The sequence below is a fragment of the Drosophila obscura genome, unplaced genomic scaffold, assembly GCF_018151105.1.
Source record: "Drosophila obscura isolate BZ-5 IFL unplaced genomic scaffold, ASM1815110v1 contig_179, whole genome shotgun sequence".
In the NCBI taxonomy this organism is placed as follows: domain Eukaryota; kingdom Metazoa; phylum Arthropoda; class Insecta; order Diptera; family Drosophilidae; genus Drosophila; species Drosophila obscura.
This window is the reverse complement of record NW_024542766.1, coordinates 359616-381044: the sequence shown is the minus strand read 5'-3', so window position 1 is coordinate 381044 and position 21429 is coordinate 359616. Positions and strand designations below refer to the sequence as shown.

At 48.3% G+C, this 21429-nt stretch overlaps 1 protein-coding gene across 6 annotated transcripts; it reads left to right on the top strand.

The window, feature by feature from the left end:
• Positions 1 to 263: 263 nt before the first annotated feature.
• LOC111074193 (junctophilin-1) lies at positions 264 to 21028 on the top strand. Of its 6 annotated transcripts, none has more exons than XM_022366904.2 (9): positions 264 to 360; positions 12838 to 13758; positions 13821 to 14035; positions 14957 to 15225; positions 15292 to 15428; positions 15482 to 15622; positions 15688 to 17515; positions 18779 to 18979; positions 19041 to 21028. In XM_022366904.2, the coding sequence occupies exons 2-9, from the start codon at positions 13427 to 13429 to the stop codon at positions 19125 to 19127; spliced, it is 3210 nt and encodes a 1069-aa protein (XP_022222596.1). In that variant the 5' UTR covers positions 264 to 360; positions 12838 to 13426; the 3' UTR covers positions 19128 to 21028. The 6 variants fall into 6 exon arrangements, with proteins under 6 accessions (XP_022222596.1, XP_022222597.1, XP_022222594.1 ...); XM_022366905.2 differs by lacking the exon at positions 264 to 360 and adding an exon at positions 1350 to 1664; XM_022366902.2 differs by lacking the exon at positions 264 to 360 and adding an exon at positions 2820 to 3367.
• Positions 21029 to 21429: the final 401 nt, after the last annotated feature.

Genomic DNA, 21429 nt, shown 5'->3' with positions numbered 1-21429 from the left:
AGGCAACTGTTTTTATTGTTGCTTTCGTGGCTGACGAACAACAAATAATACAAACAATGCACACAGACGCACACACAAACAGTGAGAGAGACTCACACTCGGACACACACACACTCACACCAAGGCGGAGAAACGGCAACTGCGCGATACAAAATGCAAAGAAACAGTGAGACAGCAAGGCAGCAGCGCGGCAGGAGAGCAACAGGGTGAGGAGAGGCGAAAAACAGCAAAGGCTAACAAAAATTGATGCACAGTGGGCCAGAACCGTGGCGGAATGGCCAAGAGGAGATATGAAACCGCCACTTCCCAAAATAGGCCCAGAGGGATCTCGGAGAATATTCGATCTGCTCATTGTTGCAGGTGAGTTTACGTTTACGGCTTACTGTATTTCAATTACACCATAATCCCCGTCAGAACTGTATGTTTAGTGTCCATTTACCTGCGAACCCGGCCCAGTGTGCGTGCGCCTTCTTCTCTCGCACGTTTTTGTCTCTCTCTCTCTCTCGCAAGCTTTTCAACAAATTGTTGTTTACATTTTCTCTGAGCAGAAATAGCTGAAATTTGAACATTTGAAAACTTTGCCGCCAGATGGCGACTGTCACTTCCGGTTCCACGGTTGTACACGGAATTAATCTCAAGATAGCTCGATATTATATGGATTAGAACAAAGTCAGTTTTGATATGTAGAAAATGTTAATATCACTGTTTTGTTCGTCTGAAAAAGGTAACTTTAGCTCCAGAGCAAAGCAAACCATTTCACAAATCCTTTCGATTATTTCTACTGCCATCGCCAGTAATCTAATCAAAGAAAGCTCTAGGAAAGCTCAGGGGCCTTGGTTGGGCAGCCACCCCCACACTGTCAGCCCACAGCTGGGGGTATGGAATTCGGGGCACTTTAATGATTTGTTTACAACTTTGTTGCCCTGCAATTTACCGCAAGCACACGGCTACGCTCTGCCTGTCAGCCCTCTTTCTCCTCTCTCTCTCTCTCTCTCTCTCTCTCTCTCTCCCTCTCTCCCTCTCTTCTCTCTCTCGGTCCTTTGCCAGTGGAGCTTTTGGGGGCTGTGTCATGCGTTACGCTCAAAAATTCGATAAAAAGGAGGCTCGTTTCTGTTTTGGCCTACATGCCACATGCCACACAGCTCGTCCAGCCCCCCGAACCCAAAGCCGAATCCATAGCCGAGGGAAACTTGGTCACCAGCGCGAGAGCTTCCAAGTGCAGCAACGCTGCGCTGCGCTGCCATACTGCCACAAGCTTGCCTCAGTTGTCAGTTGCCACAGGACGGTCGAGACGAGTTGTTGTTTATCCTTGGAGGCAGGCGCCCATGCACCGTACAGCCTGAGTCTTGTTTTGGTAACGCGGTTGCCGTAGTGTTGGTGTTCGTTCTGTGAGTGTGTGTGTGTCCGCTGTCTTCGGTCCTGTGTCCTGTGTGTGCGCTTAAAAATATTTGCCATAACTTATTTACACAAAACGGGAGCTGGAAACTTTTAGCTGGAACACACGGATACTCGTACAGGATTACGAAAAGTTGAGTTGAATAAGCGAAACGAAATATTGACGCGTACTCCGACTCGGAGCTAGGGGACTTGGGCAGCTTGCAGTGGAATCAAGGATGCCAGAGGAGGATGCAGACTCCGTCGGATGCATTTCTGAAGCGCAGTAGGTAGGTGCTGTTCTTCTTCTTTGTTGCTCTCTTTGTTTCTCTGTTTTCAGCAACCCTCTATCTCTTTATGAGCGGCTCTCTCTTTCACCCTCTCTCTTTCTCTCTCTCTATCTCTCTGTCAGCGTGTGTAGAGTTTCGATTTCGTTAGAAAATCGAAACACAAAAAGAGGCAAGGGCTCGAGGATTGTGGGTGTCGTTGCTGCGGCTACCTGTAGATGCCACACACACATACACGATACACACACAAACACACATCCTCCTGCCAGTTCATGTGAGTGGCGAGTCCTTGAACACGGTTTATTGTCGTTTCACCATTCGCTGCTCCCGTATCCGTCCCTGTGTCGTCCACATCCTCTCCACCCCCGTACCCGCATCCGATTCTTGGCTGCCCGTTTCCGACTCTAATTAATTTATAATTCAAGGTCCACTGAGCCTCCACTGAAGGTTAAATATGACGAACTGGCTTATGTTTGATTGGGGGAGGTGGAGGTCGTTCTAGAATTCTCTCGCGTACCCATACAGAGACGGGGCAAGGAACGCTGAAAAGTTTGAAATTATCCCGTCTTCCCCACTACCCACTACCCATATGCCATCTGGCAGAGATAATTGAAGGAATTTCTTGGCAAAGCAACGACAAAGTTATCCCAAGAATTCGGCGGCAGTGCCGCGATTCCTGAAGTCGAGTTTCGTTTTGGCCAAGTTCTGGCCGATTACGGTCTTTGGCTTTGGCTGATTTTGCAATCAGTAATCCTGTTGTAGTTGTTGTTGTTGTTTGATGGGGGCATTAAAGAGATGGCGATAAGTCAGCGAAGGGCACGGTCTAAAGGGGAGGGCGGGGGGTTCACGGATGAGAATTGTTGCAAGAGGATAGACCGCATTACGCACACGCCACATTGGCCCTGTGACGTGGTCTGACAACATTGGGGGCAAGACACACATAAACAAACACTGGCAAAAGCTTTCCACTGATGACCGTTGGGCGCCTGCCTATTTCCTCTCACCGCCTCTCGAAGTCTCTCCCCAATGGATTGCAGCAGCAGCAGCAACAGAGAACAGCCGTCCGTCTACCTTTCTTCTCGCTCGATTCTTTCGCCGAAAAGCATTTTTCGCCTGAGTAGAAAAATGTTCAATGATTTTCCGCTTAGTGTGAAACGAACCAACAACTAAAACGAAACGAACGCGCGCGCGACGCACAGAATAGAAATATTTTCAAACGCGGGCGCACACAAATTAACCTCCACCCTCCACAAGCCCCTGCCACCTGTCCGTAGCCAGAGCGATATCGAGAGGTGCTGGTCATAACATCTTAAATATAAAATAAACAATTGAATCGAATCGACGAAACAACAGAGACTAAACGCGAGATATAAATATTCGTATCTGTGGGAATTATTATTATTGCAATTGGATTGTGGATTGGATGCACTGATATTGAGATTGAAATCAAGCGAACGACAGAACAGAACGGAACCGAAACGGAGACAAAGAATCCACAAGTAGCTGGCGACGCAACGCGGGGCAGGCCCAGACTAAAGATAAATAACCAAACAGATCGGATAATTGGTCTTTGGGGCGGCTAATGCTAGTTCCCGCTCTAAAAATAAACTCGAACAATACTCGGAGAGAACTGCAGTGCATCGCTCATAGATTTCCCAGGAAGTAGTCGACGGTAGAGCCCTGCCCTTGGAGCCCTGAGGATCCGTGTGAGTAGAGCCCTTCTGTCTGCTGTCTCCCAATTGTCCTTGACCCATCTTGATCGGATTAGGGAAAAATCGAAATAACAAACTTACTCCTAGCCTGTGCGTCACATTTAGAGGGTGAGAGAGTAGCAGGAGAGAGAGAGAGAGAGAGTGGTGGGGCATGGAGTGGAGTGTCGTGTCGTGTGGCGTGTGCCCTTGCCTTGTTGGTGTCTCCGTCCCCGCTGCCCGCACTGCTCGCACACACTAATTCGTCATTTTCCGTGTTGTTACTGTTGTTGGTACCACACGTACCACACGGCGGATGGCGAATAGCGGATGGATGGGTAGATGGATGGATGGATGAGTGGTGTTCACTTTTTATAGCCAGCAACAGTCACACACAAGCCACACAAAATGGTGCGCTCTTCTCGTGTCCTCGTCTCCTCTCCTCCCAGCGCCGCCTCTGTGTGTGTGTGTGTCCCAGTGTGTGTCGACCGACACTGTTTATGTCAATTTGAATTTTGCATGCGGCCGATAAACGCTGAGTGTGTTGACTGTATGCGTGTGTGTTTCAGTGTATGTGGATGAGCGTGTGTCTGTGGGTACCGGAAGACAGCGCAAACTGCGCTTTATTGCAACTTTGTGTGCGGCTTGTTGCAGAATGTGAATGTGCCACGAAGGAGTACTCGAAGACGAGAGAGCGACCAGAGCTATGGCACTTGTCAGAGCGGAAACGGATATCCCGTGTGCTCTTTGCCTAGTCCGCCCTTCGCCTCTGTGCGCGCCTCCTGTTTGTCATTTCATTTCGTCAGTGCCAGAAGCAGAAGCATTCCCCGTTCTTGCCGCACTTGTGTCCTTGCATTTGCAGAACAGGAAATTTTAAATTGAATGTGCAACTTCCCAACCCGCCCCCCGTTTGTCTCTCTGTTTGCCATTGGCTCCAGTTCTAGAGCTCTAGCTGTTGCTCTGTTGTTTGTTCTGCCTTCTTCTGTGCTGTGTCCTGTCTGCTGTCTCCTGTCGCCTGTCGCCTGTCCCCTGTCCACCGTCTCATGTCCGATTTACTCTGTTGTTTGCCTCCCTTTGCTTGGCCGCTGGGCCAGATTTGTTGGTTTAGAGCTGCCAGAGTGTCCAGGGATTGGTGTGTCCGTTGGAACTGGCATTAGTTAGTAAATGGCACATTTTGTGGACAGCAGAAAGTTGACAGGAAGAAGGGAGGAAACAGACACAGCGGAGGAGTGTCCCCCCAAGTTGCTCAATTCCTGTTGCATTTCCCTTTCCATTTCCATCGTACTTTGTAGTCTGTGTCTTGTACTTTTCCCGTCTTCTATTTGCTGCTGCTGCGTGGCCCACATGCATATTTTCCCCTAGATTTATGTGCCTGTGTGCCACACGCAGAACATGGCTTATGTAACAGCTCCCAGGAGTAACCCAATTTCCTCTGGCGCTGCTATTTAAACAAATTTCGGCATGGCATCCCGTTGCACATCCGCTGGCCTCGATTGGAGCCCTCCGATTGGGCAGAATCGGTGTCACCGCTCAGCAGGAGGTCAAGCAGCCGCATCCACATTCACAGTCTCTTCCCCGTCCCTTTCCGCCTCAAGCACTGCCACTCGACCCCTTCCCGATGAGATCAGACGATGAGATGCACGGCCGAAAAGTATCTTTGTGAGCGCGTATCTGTGCCAAAGTGTTGGCCTAACTGCCGGCTGACTACTGACTGCTCCTTGGTCCCTTTGGCTTTTACTGTTATTGTTGTAATCGTGTGGCACACACACACACAGACGCACTTTACATGCTACATGCCACATGCATGTATTATCCCATAAACACTTAACGTCGATGCTGATGTCGATTTCGCTTGGCTTTGTCCCTAGCTTTGTCTTTGTCGGCTTTCTGGCTTATCGCACCCATCCGGACGAGAGAATGAGACATGTGGCATGATGGCCTACCACCCACTCCACCAACCCACTACTAAATATCCATCTTCTTGTTCGTGTGTGATGTGTCCTGTATCCTGTGTGTGTGTGTTTGTGTGGAGGGGTCTTTGGGTTCACTTGAAGCTGCCTCAAGTTGTTGTCGCTCGATGTTCTCGTTATTCTTATTATGCTCCCACACATGCCTCATGCCACATGCCACTGTTATTTGCGTAAGTGTAAGTGTAAATGCATGTACATACATACATACATGTGTGTGAGTGCTTGTGTGGCTCTCAATCCTTTTGTATTTGAAACAACAATGAAATACACTCATATAAAGACACAGACAAAGAGAAAGCGAGAGAGAGTCGCCACACACTCAGACACACACACACACACACACATGTGAGTGCATGAATATTTCATTATATATATCGGATTTCTCAGAGCTTTAGCCCCCCCGGTGTGTTGCCCCCGTGTCGCTGCTGCGGCAGCAGGTCCTCTTCTCTCCCTTCCAGTCTTCTCTTCTCTGCAAGTGTCTGCAGTTTGCCCCGATTTCGAGTGGAATCGGTATTGGAACACTTGACGTTTGTGTGGTAATTACGAGAGGGAGGATGGGGGGTATTCCACTTTCATGAAAGAGGATTACGTGGCGTAGAAAAATGTTTGTTCGAGCCCCGATTTGATCTCCTTCGTTTTGCTTCGCTTGTGAATGCATCATAATTATTCCACCCATTATAATGACAGGATCCACAGCCGCGTCTTGCAGGCGCCTCCCTCCCTTCCCTCCTTCCATCATCAAGGGGTCATCAATCAAGAGGGGGTGTGCGTGTGCATCATTTGCGTATCACTTTGTCCGAGAGTGTGCGAGCAATTTGCCACCGGAGGAGGCACAGTGTCTGTCGATTGTTTTCGGCTCAAGGAAATGTTTCCCGAGTTTCAATTTCCGTCGTTTGTCAAACTTCTCATGACGCATGAGGGGGGCGGGGGATGAGTGATTCATGGGTGTACTATTTCTGATGGCGACTTCCGTCTTCCTTCCATTCCATCTGATGATCTCTGGACAGCGGCCAGCAGCAGGCGCTGTCTTCCATAAAATTCCGAGAAGAAAACAAATTAAAAGTCTACGGAACGAATGGAGATGATATCGTAAAGATTGGAATTCGTAAAAACAAGAGCACAACAAATACGAGTATGTGTGCTGGACAATCAAAACCGAATTAAAAGAGGATTTTTAAATTTATAAATTTATAAATTTGGGAACGGATTGACTTGCTTTTGGATGGGACGATAGTCTCAGACCTCTGTACTTCTGAAAACATTTTTGACAAATGAATCAGGTTGCCTTTCTTGTATATTTATTGTTGTGCGGCCAGAAAGAGGTCTGCAAATTTATTCGTATTTATTATAGAACCCGAACAACCGACAGGCAGCCAGCCCATGGGCTGCCGCAGGCAACGTCTGTCTGTCAGATGGGCGACGGCTACTACGGGGCGCCCCTGGTGCCACCCACCCGCACATCTTCTATGTACAATAATTTAGTGTACGACCTGCATTGGCCGGTCCGCCAAACCCTCGATGAGTAGTCGCATAGGGACAGGGAGGAGGCGATTTCTCGAGTCGTGGCGGAGTGCGTGTTGACCAGGTTTGAAGCGAGCAGCGCGATTGCGTGGGCTCCCGTTCCGTTGCGTTTCCAATAGGAATGGAAATGGGGAGGAAAATTAAATAGAAGAAAACCATAAAGGTGGAATACTCTCTCCCTTTCACTTTTCCTGGGATTTCCCAACATTTTCCCTTGGCTAATCGGCGGAAGGGTATGATGGGGGGTGCGGGTGCCTGCATTTTTTTTTTTACTTGTTTGTCTTTTAATTTGAAATTGTATAGCCTGTTTACTCGGGAGCACTTTACTGCTCCGTGCTCTCTGCCCCCTTTCGCTAGGCATTGCCTCGGGACTCGGGTCTCTGGACTACGCCTGGGTGTGGGTGTGTGTGTGTGTGATTGTGTGTGTACTCCGGCTAATAGCCTGTGACGTGTATAGACGCAGCAGAGTCATCCAAAGGAGCCACTTTCGTCCCCATAAGGGGGTTTCCTCTAAGCTCCGTCTCCTACTCCCACTCCGGACTTATGTGGGGTAATTGCATTTCCTGTAAAGTGGGGCACATGTGACGGTCCGTTGCATTATTAAGTGGACACAGGGATAAGTGGTCACTGGGTGAATGGTGGGTCAGAGGCGTTGCACTGAGCAGCTTATAAAGTGCATGCCCTGCTATTATCCCTGTCGATCGTAGGGTGGAAGGGTGGGGCATTCGGTTCAATTAGCACCTACATAAGTTCCGCCTCCGTTCTCCGCCCACGCATAAACTGCCTCTGACGACCCAGTCGGGTAGGCATCGGGCATCGGCAGCGGCATCGCACTGTTGTCCATCAGGTGAATGAGTCAGCGAGCGTCCATTACCCGCCGCCTGTCATTCAGCCAATTACCTGGGACCCAAAAGCAAACAAAGCAGCGGTCGAAGAATATTGGGAATAAGCGGAAAACGGAAAACGGAATACAGTGGAAGACCAATGCAGAGAAAGAGAGAGGCGGAGTGGCGATGGATGCATGGCAAACGATGATGGTTCATTCATTCATTCATATTTCTTTGAGGCAATTCATTTATGTCCAAATATTGCTCATAAAGATGGATGGGTGTATCTGTATCTGAATATGCTGTATATCTGTATGTGTGCATCTGTGGGGCAGCATGTAACAGCTGTTTGCAAGAAGCAGAACTGTAGTTGCAAAGAGAGAAGCGACATCTCATGTAGTCCCTCTCTCTCTCACTCTCTCTCTTCTGTCGCTTTCCAGTCGCTCTTTCGCTCGATCTCTTCTCCTTCCCGGATGAATTCAGCGAGACACATCCCTGAAATGAACATTCGGCGACGGCGGACGGAGAGAGTAAATTGGCTTGAATCTCCCGTGAACCACTGCGGGGATTTCTTTTCGCTTTGCAAGCGTTTGGCGTTTGGACGTGTCGCTTGGATGTCGCGTCAACCTACTGGTCCGTCCGCAGAGCAAAGTTAGTTTAACTGGGCGTATACGCAACGTAAGGCAAGGCAACGCGCCTCGAACCTACTGCCTACTGCCACCCATCAGCCATCCGCCCCGTGGTGCCGTCGCATCCATCTCCGCGCTGCCGGGCCGTCGTTACTACGTAGCCGCGTTCCCCGAGATCGTGATTGAGATCAGAATCTCGATCCGCAAATCGCATTCCCCAGCAGCTGCCAGTCGTCGCGTTCCGTTCGCTCTGTGTCGCTCTGCCTCTCGACCGACGAGTCGTCGTTCCACGCGCACCACTTACGAGAGACTGTCGCTCGTTACCCGTATCCGTGTATCCGTATCCACTTATCCCCGCTTATCTGCATCTGTATCCGCATCCCGTGGCGGATTAGATCGGAGATCGAAGATTAAATCGATTCGAATCAAATCTGCTACTGCGTACACTACTACTGCCGTACACTGCCAGCTGTCAACGGAGCGGGCGATGCGCAGAACCGTTTGGAACTAGAAGCGTTTGAAAGGCACGGGATTTTCAGCTTTTCTTTCTGCCTTTCTATTGCTATTTTTACCGTGTGTGTGCGGTGCTGTGCGGCCAACAACACATACTACGATACAACATTTTCACATATTTTTCCTTAACAAATTTGCCCGAGTTTTCTTCTCTGCTCCACATCTATGCATGTGTAAGAGTGTACGAGTGTGCGTGTGTGCGTGTGTGAATGTGTGGAAAATTTCATTTTCATGGCGTTAAATAAGTTATAAAACAACATAAACGATAAGCGAGTGATTGCAATCGAAAATACTCGATAAATAAAAAATGAATCAAGGGATTCAGTGCCAGCCTCAACTGTTCCACAAGTAATCTTCTCCGAAGAATAATCAGAGGACTATGAATCCAATTTAGATTCGATTAGGAATCCAATCTGTGTGGGCGTGTGTGTGCGTGAAAGAAGAGCATCGAATACTCTATGCATCGGATCGATTGGGGCAAAGAGTCAAGCTGTCACTCGCCACATTCCGCTCTCTCTCTGCTCTCTCCCGGTTCCCCTCTGCCACTTGCCATTTCTTTTGGCTGGGATGCAGCTGAGTGCATCGGAAAAGCGTGTCAAGTAAAAGACCTTCCTTCCCTCCTTCCCTTACCCCTTCGAGTGAGTGCAGCATAGGCATTGGCATATTCGTGCTACAATAACTGCCACAGTCAGTAGTTGTCGCAGCGTCGTCGGTCTGGCTTTTCGGGTGTTAATACTTAATTTATGTGAACCTATAAATAATTTCAATTTAGAGAATGCTGTTGACTGCCGCCACAGTGCCACAGTGCCTCTCAGCCCCAGCCCTACTCCAAGTCCCAGCCTCAGCCTCGCAGCCTCTCGTCTCGGGCATCTTCTTCTCCTTTCCTTCCTATATTATACTATACTATAATATAGTGCGAGTTGTACGAAATAACATGCTAAAAATACCAAATACTGAACGCTGCGTGTTCTTTTAACAGTGTGTGTACAGTCTTTGAGTGTGTGTATGTGCGTGTATCTATGAGGGAGAGAGGAAGACAGGGTGAGTGCAGTGCGAATTGATTGAAGTGCAGGCAAGTCCCCAACTAAAACAAAAGTGATCCATCTCTAAAGAAACTAAACTGAAGCGCATAACGCGTAAGACCAGAAAAATAAAAAAGACGGGCAAAGACAGAGTAGGATGGCAGATGGGATTGTTGTTTGAGTTTTATCGGAGGAAAAGCGGAGGAGAGGAGAGCAGTATTATGCACATCGACAACCCTACCGACGTCAGTCAGTGGACTATTATTTAATTTTCATCTAAATCTCAGGCAAGGAGAGTGGAAGAGCGATCGGCAGGGAAGAGACGGAGGCGGGGACAGTTTTTGGCAGAAAAGAAAATTAAATGAAAATACTGAAAATGAGACAGAGATGTTTTTGCTAAGCACTAAAATACAGTTGAATACTACTCGTACACTCGTACAGTGAATATTACGAATATTTTCGGTTGCTCGTCGAACGAATTTCAGTTTTCGGTTTTCGGTTCAGTTGTATCCCATTTTACGAGTATGTGGCTGCCGCCTCTCTGTGTTCGCTTTATTCGAAAGAAAATCTTTTAAAATAACAATGATACGTACCGCTCTCCGCTATCCGTTCTTCTCTAGCCACTGGCCACTGGCCGCTGTCTTGTTTATAAATAAATGCTCATACGTAGGATGATGTTCTTTATCAGATAGAGAGAGAGAGAGAGAGAGAGAGTGAGAGTGATAATATGCCCAGGACAGAGGCAGAAGGCAGCCACTTGCTTCGGATTGGATTGGATTGATTGCTCCATTTGTCTTCCAGTTAATAATTGCTGCTGCTTCGATTTATGGTCAACCAATCTCCATATCCATCTGCAGCTTCCTCTCTTCCCTCTGTTCAGCTTCAGCATCCAGCAAATTTTTGGCTTTGGCCATATTCTGCCTGGTGCTGTTGCGGGGTCAATTTGTTTAGAGCAAGAAAAGGGGGAGGAAGTGTTGCCAAAGAGGAGCCGAGCCAGTGGCTCCTACGAGCGGTAGTTGCGTGTGTTTTCATCATCATTAATGTTTAAACAAAACAACATTGCCCCCACAGTCTGTGGAGTCTGGCAATGGCGGGGAGCAACTCTCCTGCTTGTTCTGCCTTTGCCACTAATACTGCTACTGCCACTGCCACTGCCTCTCCCAATTCCAATCGCAATCGCAATCCCATGCCCCACACACGGTGATTCCGCTGCTCGGTGTGTGGATGTTGTCTATTAATAACAAAGCTTCTGAAGAATTTGCCTCTCGTCGCGTCTAAACCAAATCGTTTTGGCGGCGACCGCAGAAGAACAATAAAACGCGAGAGGCAAACCAGAAAGCAGAACAGCAGAAAATAATCCAAACCAAAGAAGCGGCCAGGCCAAGCAGCAGCAGCAGCAGCAAAAGGAGAAGTAAAATGTTTGCGGAATACGCAATGTTGCAAGATGGTTAAAGTAAACAAGTGCCTGGAGCGGGGCCGGGTCCAAACAGCCCGTTCAAACAAGAATGATTGGGCATGCCCCGACACTCGCCCCCCCTCGCCCATCCGCTGCCTGTGAGTGCATTTGAACTCTGACTGTTTGCAAACCTCAAGATTAAGCCTCAATCTTCAATCCTCTATTCACAAATAAAATCATTTCCGGTAGAGCTTTGACAGGTTTTCCCTTCTGTACCTTCTACCCCCACCGACATTCCCCTCCACATACTCCATAAAGCAAGCTCCTCGGATATTCGAGAATTTGTCGATGGAAAATGTGTTCACTTGATGCCTTGATGGCAGCAGGAAGCGGAATTCGATTCCAGAAAAGCGAAACCAAATATTTCTCCCCACTTCACCTCCCTCCGCCCGTTGAGTGGAGGAGGGACCGGAATATTCGAAATAAACTCAGAAACAATTTCAGCGCAAATCTTTAATATACAACTACGTGGCAGAGTCTGCGATTACTCAGCATCATCGTGAAATATTTGATAGTTCCACTCGTCGTTCCTCGGTCTCCAGAGGAGTACACATGATCCCAAGACCTAAGGCACCAAATCTCTGATCCAGTGGGCATACTCGGAGTATAATTTCCCCATACAGCAACGAATGCAGGAAAAGTGCAACGTGAGAGACCATGAAGAGGACTCTGCAGGTGCTTTGCGTTGCATTCGCTTTCTACTATGCAATATTCGTTATATTCTATTACTGCTATCGAGCATACATTTAAAGAAACCTGCGAGTACATCCATCCATCGATCCATCTGCTGCCTGGGAATTGCTGCTCTGCCCTGCCTGAGAACAGCTGAGCAGAGATAATTGACGCAAGAGGCGGCGGTAGCAGCCGCTTGCCATTGAGAATTTTGTGGCACTTGACGTGGTTCGTGCACACACACACACATATACGTAAAATATATCGGATAGATATAGGATATACAAATGTAGATGTGGGTGCTCTGCTGTGTGTACGGGTGAGATAAATTCGGTTTTTGCCAGTGCACTGAGAAAATAATAAAAATATAAATCGCATCCATGTACATTGAGAAGAGCACTGCAAATCGAATGCAATTACGTCGAATCCATTATGCATCGTCACCTACTTGAGTCGTACATCACATCATTCTCTCGCCTTCGACTTTCTCCAAGGTATTTTCCATTACCCCCTGTCTCCCCCTGTCTCTTGCTGTCTCCTCCTCCAATCACAACCCTGCCGCTCATTTCAGATCGTAATAAAATTACGTTACGCGCGTGGCAAAAAACGTACAATAAGGGAACTGCTGGGAATGGGGTAATTCTGAACAGATATTCTTTCGCCAGATGAAAATCAATTAAACGGGCCTTATAAATCACTCGGAATACTGAATATTCACATATAGACACAGAGATCCGAACAGGAGGGTTCAGTAAATGCTTTCTTTGGCAATGCTTGGCACGGAATATTCTCAAAATATTTACTTAAATTGCATAATGGATCTATGGTGCTATATAGTAAATCATTCATGAATCTCTCTTTTTTTTCCACAATTGCAGATCGCTCTCAGACTCATTTCTGGTGACAGGACAAGAATGGCCTACGACATCAGCATAAAGAACCACAATTGTCAGAAGCCATCATCGATAGAGTCTTGGGGCATGCAACTGTAGCATCCGAGGAAAAGCCAAGACCAAGACAAGCAAAGAACAGGATAACTGCTGGAACAGAACGGCAGAAGGGCCGGAGAGCCGACAAATTACAACTTTCGCGTTTCAGTGAAAAAACCCAACAATTTAACTACGGAACATACATAGTTTTAGCCCCTAACTAAACTACAACTACAACTATTAAGCAAAATTAAGCACTAAGCAGAGCAGCTAACGAACTAAGCGAAACGAACTAAACACTAAACTAAACTAAACAACACAAACACCACATAACACCACAAGCCCAACTAAATGCAGATGAGGCAGAAGCAACTACAAAAACAACAAAAAGGAGAGCAAGAAGTGCAACAATCGAGCGGAAAATCAATGAGCAGCAAACGAAAGCATAAAAAGCTCAAGCCAACAACGACACTCAACTGTAGAGGAGGGGGCAACCTGTAGAGAGCGAACGGCAACGTGAGAAAACGAAGCTTTGAGCATGCAACAGGCTGGCCAACTCACGCAGCAGCAACAACTTCAGCTACAGCTCCAACAGCAGCAGCTCCAGCAGCAGCAGCAGCAACAACAGAATGGCGGCGATGCGGCCGCCTATGCCGCTGCGTCTGCTGGCCAAGCTGCAGGCCCAGGCGGAAGGCGTGCCGCGATAAGTGGCGGCCGCTTCGACTTTGAGGATGGCGGCACCTACTGTGGCGGCTGGGACGAGGGCAAGGCTCACGGCCATGGCGTGTGCACCGGCCCCAAGCACCAGGGAGCCTATGCCGGAGCCTGGAACTACGGATTTGAGGTCTCCGGCTCGTACATTTGGCCCAGGTAAGTAAAAGATGCTAATGGAAAACCTCCAGCAATCGCTGATTTCGGTGCTGTTTTTGCAGCGGATCCCACTACGAGGGCCAGTGGCAGAATGGTCGTCGCCATGGCCTGGGCGTGGAGCAGATCGGGCGGCAGATCTACCGCGGCGAGTGGTCGAAGGACGGGCACAAGGGACGCTACGGCGTCCGGGAGAGCACCGTGTCGACGGCCAAGTACGAGGGCACCTGGAACGAGGGTTACCAGGATGGCTCCGGCTGCGAGACCTACGCCGATGGTGGTAAGAGGGCACGGGGAACCCACCCACTGCGTACTGCGTATACGTTATACGTATACGTAATACGTGCATGAGATCATTTTGCGTTTGGTTTTTGGCTCGGTTTCAAAACGCGGCGAACATGAATGCGAATGCTTGCTTCTTGCCTTTTGCTTCTGTTTTACTTTTTGACGTTTCTGTAATCATTTGTAGGCGTCCGAGTGTCCGTTCGTCCGTGTACGTTCGTGTCCGTGTGTCAAGTTGTGTGTGTGTGTGTGCGCCACACGGGGAGGAAGAGTGACCCACCCTGACGTCATATTTTTATTTCTCATCCGCGGTTCAATGATATTTTGCTCTGTTGCCTGCCGCTTTTCGTTTGTTGGTTTTTATTTGTACATTTTTTCACCATGAGTGGGGTTTTTCTGGGGAAATTCTTGATGGGAAAACACATGGCTCTGGCCGAGTGGCGGTGTCTGTTGGTGGCTGCCCCATTGCATTCCCCGAAAGTCCATCCATCCAAAGGGTTTCGTCTCCACCTACCCAACCACCCCCACTCCCATAAATTGGAATGGTTCCCCAATATGCAAATGTGACCTTTTGGGCCCAAGGGAATTGGCGCATAGCTATTAATTAGCATTAGCATTAGCCGAGGGATAAGTAGCATTTCCTAATCAACCCACTCCATGCCGCAGGCACAAGCAATGGAAAATGGAAGTGGCAATAGAAAGCCATGTGAATGGCAGGACTCCTTCAGGCGGAAGGCACGTGGAGCCATTGATAGAAGTAGAAACTGCTGAGGGAAATACATTTAACTTGGGCTTCCTGTGGACAAAACAAAACAGGACACAATGCAGCTGCACTTATCGTTTGCATATAAATTTTATTCAGAAATTCAGAGGGGACTGCTGCATATTCATTCGAGCATTTTGATTGCTTTGATTGCAGGAAAGTACCAGGGACAGTGGCAGGAGGGGAAGCGCCATGGCTACGGCATCCGCACCTCAGCTCCCTTCGGCCTGGCCTCGCACCACCGGCGCAAGAACCTGCACGCCTCGCTGAGCTCCCTGCGCAGCGGAGAGAACGGGAATGCGGCAAAGATGGCGGCGGAAAAGTCGGAGGAGATCCGTGGGGGCTTTGTGCTGACGGCCAAGTCGGATAAGCTGCCGGTGCGCCGCAATAGTCTGACGGAGAAGTCCAAGAAGGGATTCCTTATGGTGAGTCTGCATCAGGGTTCTCTTCCCCAGAGCAGCCTTCAATTCATTTCTTTCCACTTTCCGCAGGGCCTCAAGATGCGCAAGCAGCGCAGCACGGGAGATCTGGAGAAGCGTGGCACGATTGCGTCCGGCAGCATACGGTCCACCATGTCCTCGGCTTCCTGGATCAGCACTGGCTCCGAGCAGTCCAACCTGACGCAAAAGTAAGTAGAAACAGAACCTATCCGGAGTGTCCACTAATTCCGCTCGCATCTAGATCAACGCACACGGAGTCCAATGCCAGCTTCACGCTGGAGGACGAGCAGCTGGATCCCACTGTCGTGGAGACCTACATGGGCGAGTGGAAGAAGGACAAGCGCTGTGGTCACGGCGTGGCAGAGCGCAGCGATGGCCTCAAGTAAGTCGAATCTTCTATTCCCATCCTAACTACCCATCTAATGAATCCCCTCGAATCCTTCATAGGTACGAGGGCGAGTGGTACAACAACCGGAAGCATGGCTACGGTGTGACCACCTTCCGCGACGGCACCGTCGAGGAGGGCAAGTACAAGAACAACATCCTGATCACCAGCCAGAAGAAGAAGCATTTGTTCCTGGCGCGATCGCGCAAATTCCGCGACCGCATCACGGCCGCCGTCAACTCCGCCCAGCGCGCCCTCAAAATGGCGATGCAGCGCTCCGACATGGCCATATCCCGCATGGCCACCGCCGCAGCCAAGGCCCAGAACGCGGACATGGCCGCAGAGCAGGCGAGGATCGACTGTGAGAACGCCGTGCGAATGGCCCGAGAGTTTGCTCCGGACTTTAAGCCCTCAGTGTTGGAGCGCTTTGAGAAGCTGCGCTACCGTGAGCGGGAACGCTTCCGCGGCGGACCCCCAGCCCCAACCGAGGCTGGGATGAAACCCACTGTAACAACGGGAATGGGCATGGGCATGGGCATGGGGGCTGGAGCGGGAGCTGCATCAACGCTGCAGCAGCAACAGCAGCAGGGACAGTTCTCGCCGGCGAGCAGCAGCGGATCGGATGCCTATGCCACACAAGCACAGCGCCAGCAGCAGTATCTGAACATGCAGCAGCAGCAACGGCGCATGTCCCAGCAGCAGCAGCAGGAGTCTGAGTGCCCCGTGCCCTCGTCCATGTACTCGCAGCAGCTGCCCGTCTCGCCGCAGACGGATCTCTCGGGAATGGTCAGCCAGGCGCAGCCCAGCCACGCGCAAGTGATCAGTGCCATCAATCAGATGTACCACCAGCAGCAGCATCAGAGCCAGCAGCAACAGAGCAACCCACAAATGAATCCTGCATATCAGTTCCAACAGCAGCAGCCGCCCGGCCAATCCAAGATAAATCTGACGCAAAACCTGACGCAAAACCTGTCGCAAAACCTGACGCAGAACCAGACGCAGGCCCAGGCTCAGGCACAGGCACAGACACAGGCTCAAGTTCAGCAGCTTCCCTTCGGGGCTGGCACCAATCTGGCGAACATGTCGCCACAGCAGCAGCAGCATCAACAGCAAATTCAGCAACAGCAACTCCTTCAACAGCAGCAGCAGCAACAGCTTCATCAACAACAATCCTCAATGCATGCCTCGCCCAGCCACAATGCCGCCAATCTACTGCGACGTGCCTCGCAGATGCAACAGCAACAGCTGCATGAGGCTGTCGCTGCCAATGCCGCTGCCATGGCAGCCGCCCAGCAGCAACAGAGAAGCGGACGTCCGCCCATGCTGGGCCAGATGGGCCAGCAGTCGTCCATTGACCATTTCGACCATTACAAGCGGCCGCCCAGCCGCGACTCCTCCATCGACAGGTACGCGCGAGCCGCCAGTCGCATGAGCGGCGCCTTTGCCGGCTCCCGTCAGACCTCGCTCGATCGTTCCGGAATCGCCGACCCAACGCTGACCAATGGGGGAACCACCACACCTGACGGGCGTCCACGTGCCGGCTCAGTATTCCGAGGATCCACCCCGGTGCCGGGAGCAGCCGCCGGCACCTCGAACATGACTGGCAATGGATCTCTGCCGTCCGGAACTGGAGGCAGACTGTCGCGGGCAGGCACCCCCAGTCTGGGTGCTGGAGCCCGGGCGCCCAGTCAAAGCAACACGGTGGAGCCGCTCTTCTCCTCGCCCAACCAGCCGTTCGAGGACGTTCTGCTGCGTCAGCGGACGCTCGGACAGGATATCATTCCCTCGCCATTGCAGCCCAAGCGCACGGAGAGCCTCTACTTGCCAGCCAAGCCGGCCACGCCGGTTGGCATGGCCATGGGCGGCAAAGGTGGTGGAAAGAAAATGAAGGTGAGTGCAGCATATCTATCTATTGCTCTTTCTTCTACAAATCTGGCATCATTTCTTGCGTTTACATAAATTGATATGTATATACATATATCGTATATTTCATAATACAGTTAATCCGCGGAATGAACTTTATTTGTGTGGCATCTAGCATCTACTTTGGTATGTCTGTGTCCCATACACATCCCATGGGTGTCTGTCTGTCCCCTTGGAGTGCATGAATGTGAATGCGAGTGTGAGTGGGGCTAAGAGAGCACGAGTACGAGTACAAGCCTGAAGGCTTGTATTCATTTTCAAACATTTCTCGGCCAGCTCTCTGGCGGCGGGGCTAACATGTGCCCATTCTGGGCTATTTTTAGTTGGGTGCGAATGCACGCCAGGCGGATCAGCCAGCTAGAGATTGGAATGCACGTCCCGTGCTGTGCTCTACGGCTCTCGCTGAATCTCTCGCTGCTGCTCAGCGGATGAACACTCCACAAGTGGTCATTGGAAAGCCCACAGGGAATGAGTATTCGTCAAGAGTGTCGCCTGTCGCCGCTCTGCTCATTTGCAGCCTGCCAGCGACAGTCTACGGCTGCAGAGTTTTCGAAATGTATGCGCTAGTAGCAAACGACTCGTCGGCCACAACAGATTGTGGTTTCGCCTCCGATTGGGGTCCGGTCCACTTTGAATGCCACTTCGGAGCAGTAGCAGTAGCAATATAAATATACATATGTGTCCCATTCAAAACAACAAGATAAATACATAAAATTCAAAAAGCAGAAGTAGAAGAAGAGGCAGAGGACGGCCAATATCTGTTGTTGTTTTGGCTCATTGCCGTGCCATACCGTGCCGTGGGTTGTTCGACTATTTTTGGCTGACGAATCGCGACTCTTGACTCTCTGCGTCCGTGTCCGTGTCCACGTACGCGTCCGAGTCACCATTGTCTGTATTAAGTAAAACCGATACCGAAACGCCATGTCCAACTCGTTTACTAGTTGGAACCGTCTGTAGGGGATTACACAAATTTTGCAACGTTATGCAAGCATCGCTCTTGCTGCAGCCGCCGTATTAGAACTCTTGCTCAAACTGTGAAACCGAAATCCTACAATGGACTGGTATCCCGAGGAGGATGAGGAGGACCTGATGTTCTCGCCGGCTCTGCTGGCGCGTCGTGCAAGCGAGAGTTGGATCGTCGAGCCGCCAGTCGAGGTGGAGAATCTCCCTCTTTGATTCTGTGTGTGTCCAGCGTATTAATAAAGGGGGGACTTGGTTTATTTCTTCCAGACGGTGCCCATCAATGTGTCGCTGCAGCGAAAGAAGTCCATGCCAGACTTCCAGGAGCTGCCGCGTGCCACCGAGGCCATGAGTCGCGAGGAGGTCTCTGCTTTGGGCTCGGCCCGACGCGAGGCAGTGCGTCGACAGATCGAAGTCAACGAGCGCCTCAAAGCGAATCCCTTGCTGTACTTGGTCAGTCCACAGGTTAGGGTGAGTGTTGCTGAATTCCTCGATTATGGATTGTATTCTATTTCGTCTGTTCTTCTTCCAGGATTGGTTTGTGCGCCAGCAGCTGGTGCTGCTTGTCTTGTTTTTCAATGCGGCGTTGGCACTACTGTTTGTCTACATGCTCACCTAGCGGCGAAGGATACGCAAGACGACACGAGGCAGGAGCAGATGTGCTTGCGGGTCGGCTATTATGCAGCCCCTGTAAGTTGCTCAGTTAGTCAAATGCGCATCCCGCGCTGTGTTTCTATCCTTCACTGTTTCGTGTGCAATGTGTAGTCCACTCCCTCCACACTTTTGTGGGGGCGCGGCTAATAACATTTTAGCATTTGCAGTAACAAACAAATTATGAAGCAAAATAAGTAGCCAACGTACTATACATACTCTTCTCGTATGTGTATATCATATGAATATGAAACAAAAAGAGAAAATGAGAACAAACACACAAAATCGAATTACAAATCTAGACTGCAGCCAACTAAAGAATAATTTAATTAACTAATAGCGCAGAATTGCAATGCAAAAATCGTAGGAAACTACTAGTAAAATACTTGAACCAAACCGGGTGGCTGTGCGGCCATTCGATTAATTTGTCAAGCCAATTAAACAATTTATATTTGTGGCTAACCAGAAAGGAGAGGAGGTAGCGGCAGGAGCAGCAGAACGAATAACTATATTCAAATCAATTTAACGAATTTTCTACACATTTAATGTAAAGCTAAAGGTAAAGGTAAAGCAGAATGAAGGAAAAAAAACAAACGCAGAAGCATAATCAATGTTTGAACATAACACAACTTTGGCTACATAATACTCGTAGATAATACGAAAGCAAATCTTAGACAAATGCAAAGAAACCAAAAACATAAACTATTTCCTAATTGCAATTGAATCTACATTAGTCAGCAAACTTAATCAAAACAAAAGGCAACTTAATAATACATGTACTCATATTTATATATTACAAATCGTAACGATGTGACACCTATATTTGTATAATTAGCTAAATTGTGTGGGACCGAAAACAACAAGAACAAGAGCAGCAGCAGAAGCTACAAGAAATCAAAAATCTAGGGCGCTTTCTTTTGGGTTAACCAGTTGAAAATTTTTAATGAAAAAAAAAACACAAAATCTATGAAATATATATTTAAAAACAACGGATTGAGATTATTAACGAATGAAGCTGTATATATACATTTTAAAATATCGTATAACTATAATTATTTTCTTCTCCATAATTTATGTTTAATTTCATAATATCATTTCAATGTGTTGGAATATATCGTTTTTATTTTCAGTAAATTTATTATATACGAAGATGTTTTCAACTTTATTATTTATACTTTTTCATTTGTTATAGAGATTTTTATGCATAAATTATTGAAAAGAAATAAAACCGCACATTCGCATCTTAGCAAGTGTATTCGGTAATCTTTTATTTGATAACTATACTATTTAATATTTATATTTATATTGAAAAGAAAATGAAAACTCTCAAGTGCAATTATAGTAAACTGTAAAACTTTCTGCTTTCTTCAGCTATTTGATGTGCGTCGATAGAGCGCGATCATAACTCACTTTGGTCCTATATTTTGTAAGGACCTTTTTCATTCACATGTAAGGAAAGAGAAATTGGAAATTTTCTGACATGACAAACGTGCAGAAAAATTACGAATTGAAAGACTTGAAACTGAAAATTGTTGGCTGATTTGTGAAAATTTAAAATAAAAACAATTTGAAATGAAACTGTAATGGGACTCGCGCGGTGCAAGTGTTAGGTGAACTTGATTCAAGTATTTATATTGCATTATATTTGCATACAAAACTGAATAAAACTACCGAGCAAATCAAGTAATTTATGTATATATGTATGTATCTATGTTTATCAGATTTGCAAGCATACTCAAAGATAAAGCTGGAAAAATGCATAAGATAAAATCTTAGTAAAAGTTATCAATGTCAAGAAAATATATCAAAATGATACCATGATAATTAAGGAAACTTTTTGAATACTATAATAAAACTCAAATTAACTTATCGTTGACGAGATTTTAATGGCGGTCGAATGTCTGGAATGTAGGTCTGGTCGCTACAGCAGCGCTGAACAGTTGGTCAGTCGAACATATAAAAACCATTGCATACTTTTGGGGTTGTGTTTAAAAGTGTAGCATACTTTCAGGCTGGTATATTGGACCTATATATTACAAAATTGCGTGTAACGGGCGTATCCTTCCAGCCCTGAGGTCCTTGATCGATTTAAAGGATACAGGAGACCCTTCCGCTCACGAGGACATGCGTCACGTCTGGATCGGTTGAGATATGGCGGAGTTATAAAAATTTAATCCTTAGTCCTTGATGTCCTTGATGCAAACAAAAATTTTGTTTTTGCACAGTGGCGCCCCCATTGTTGAACGGCTATTTCTGGAACTACCATGCTT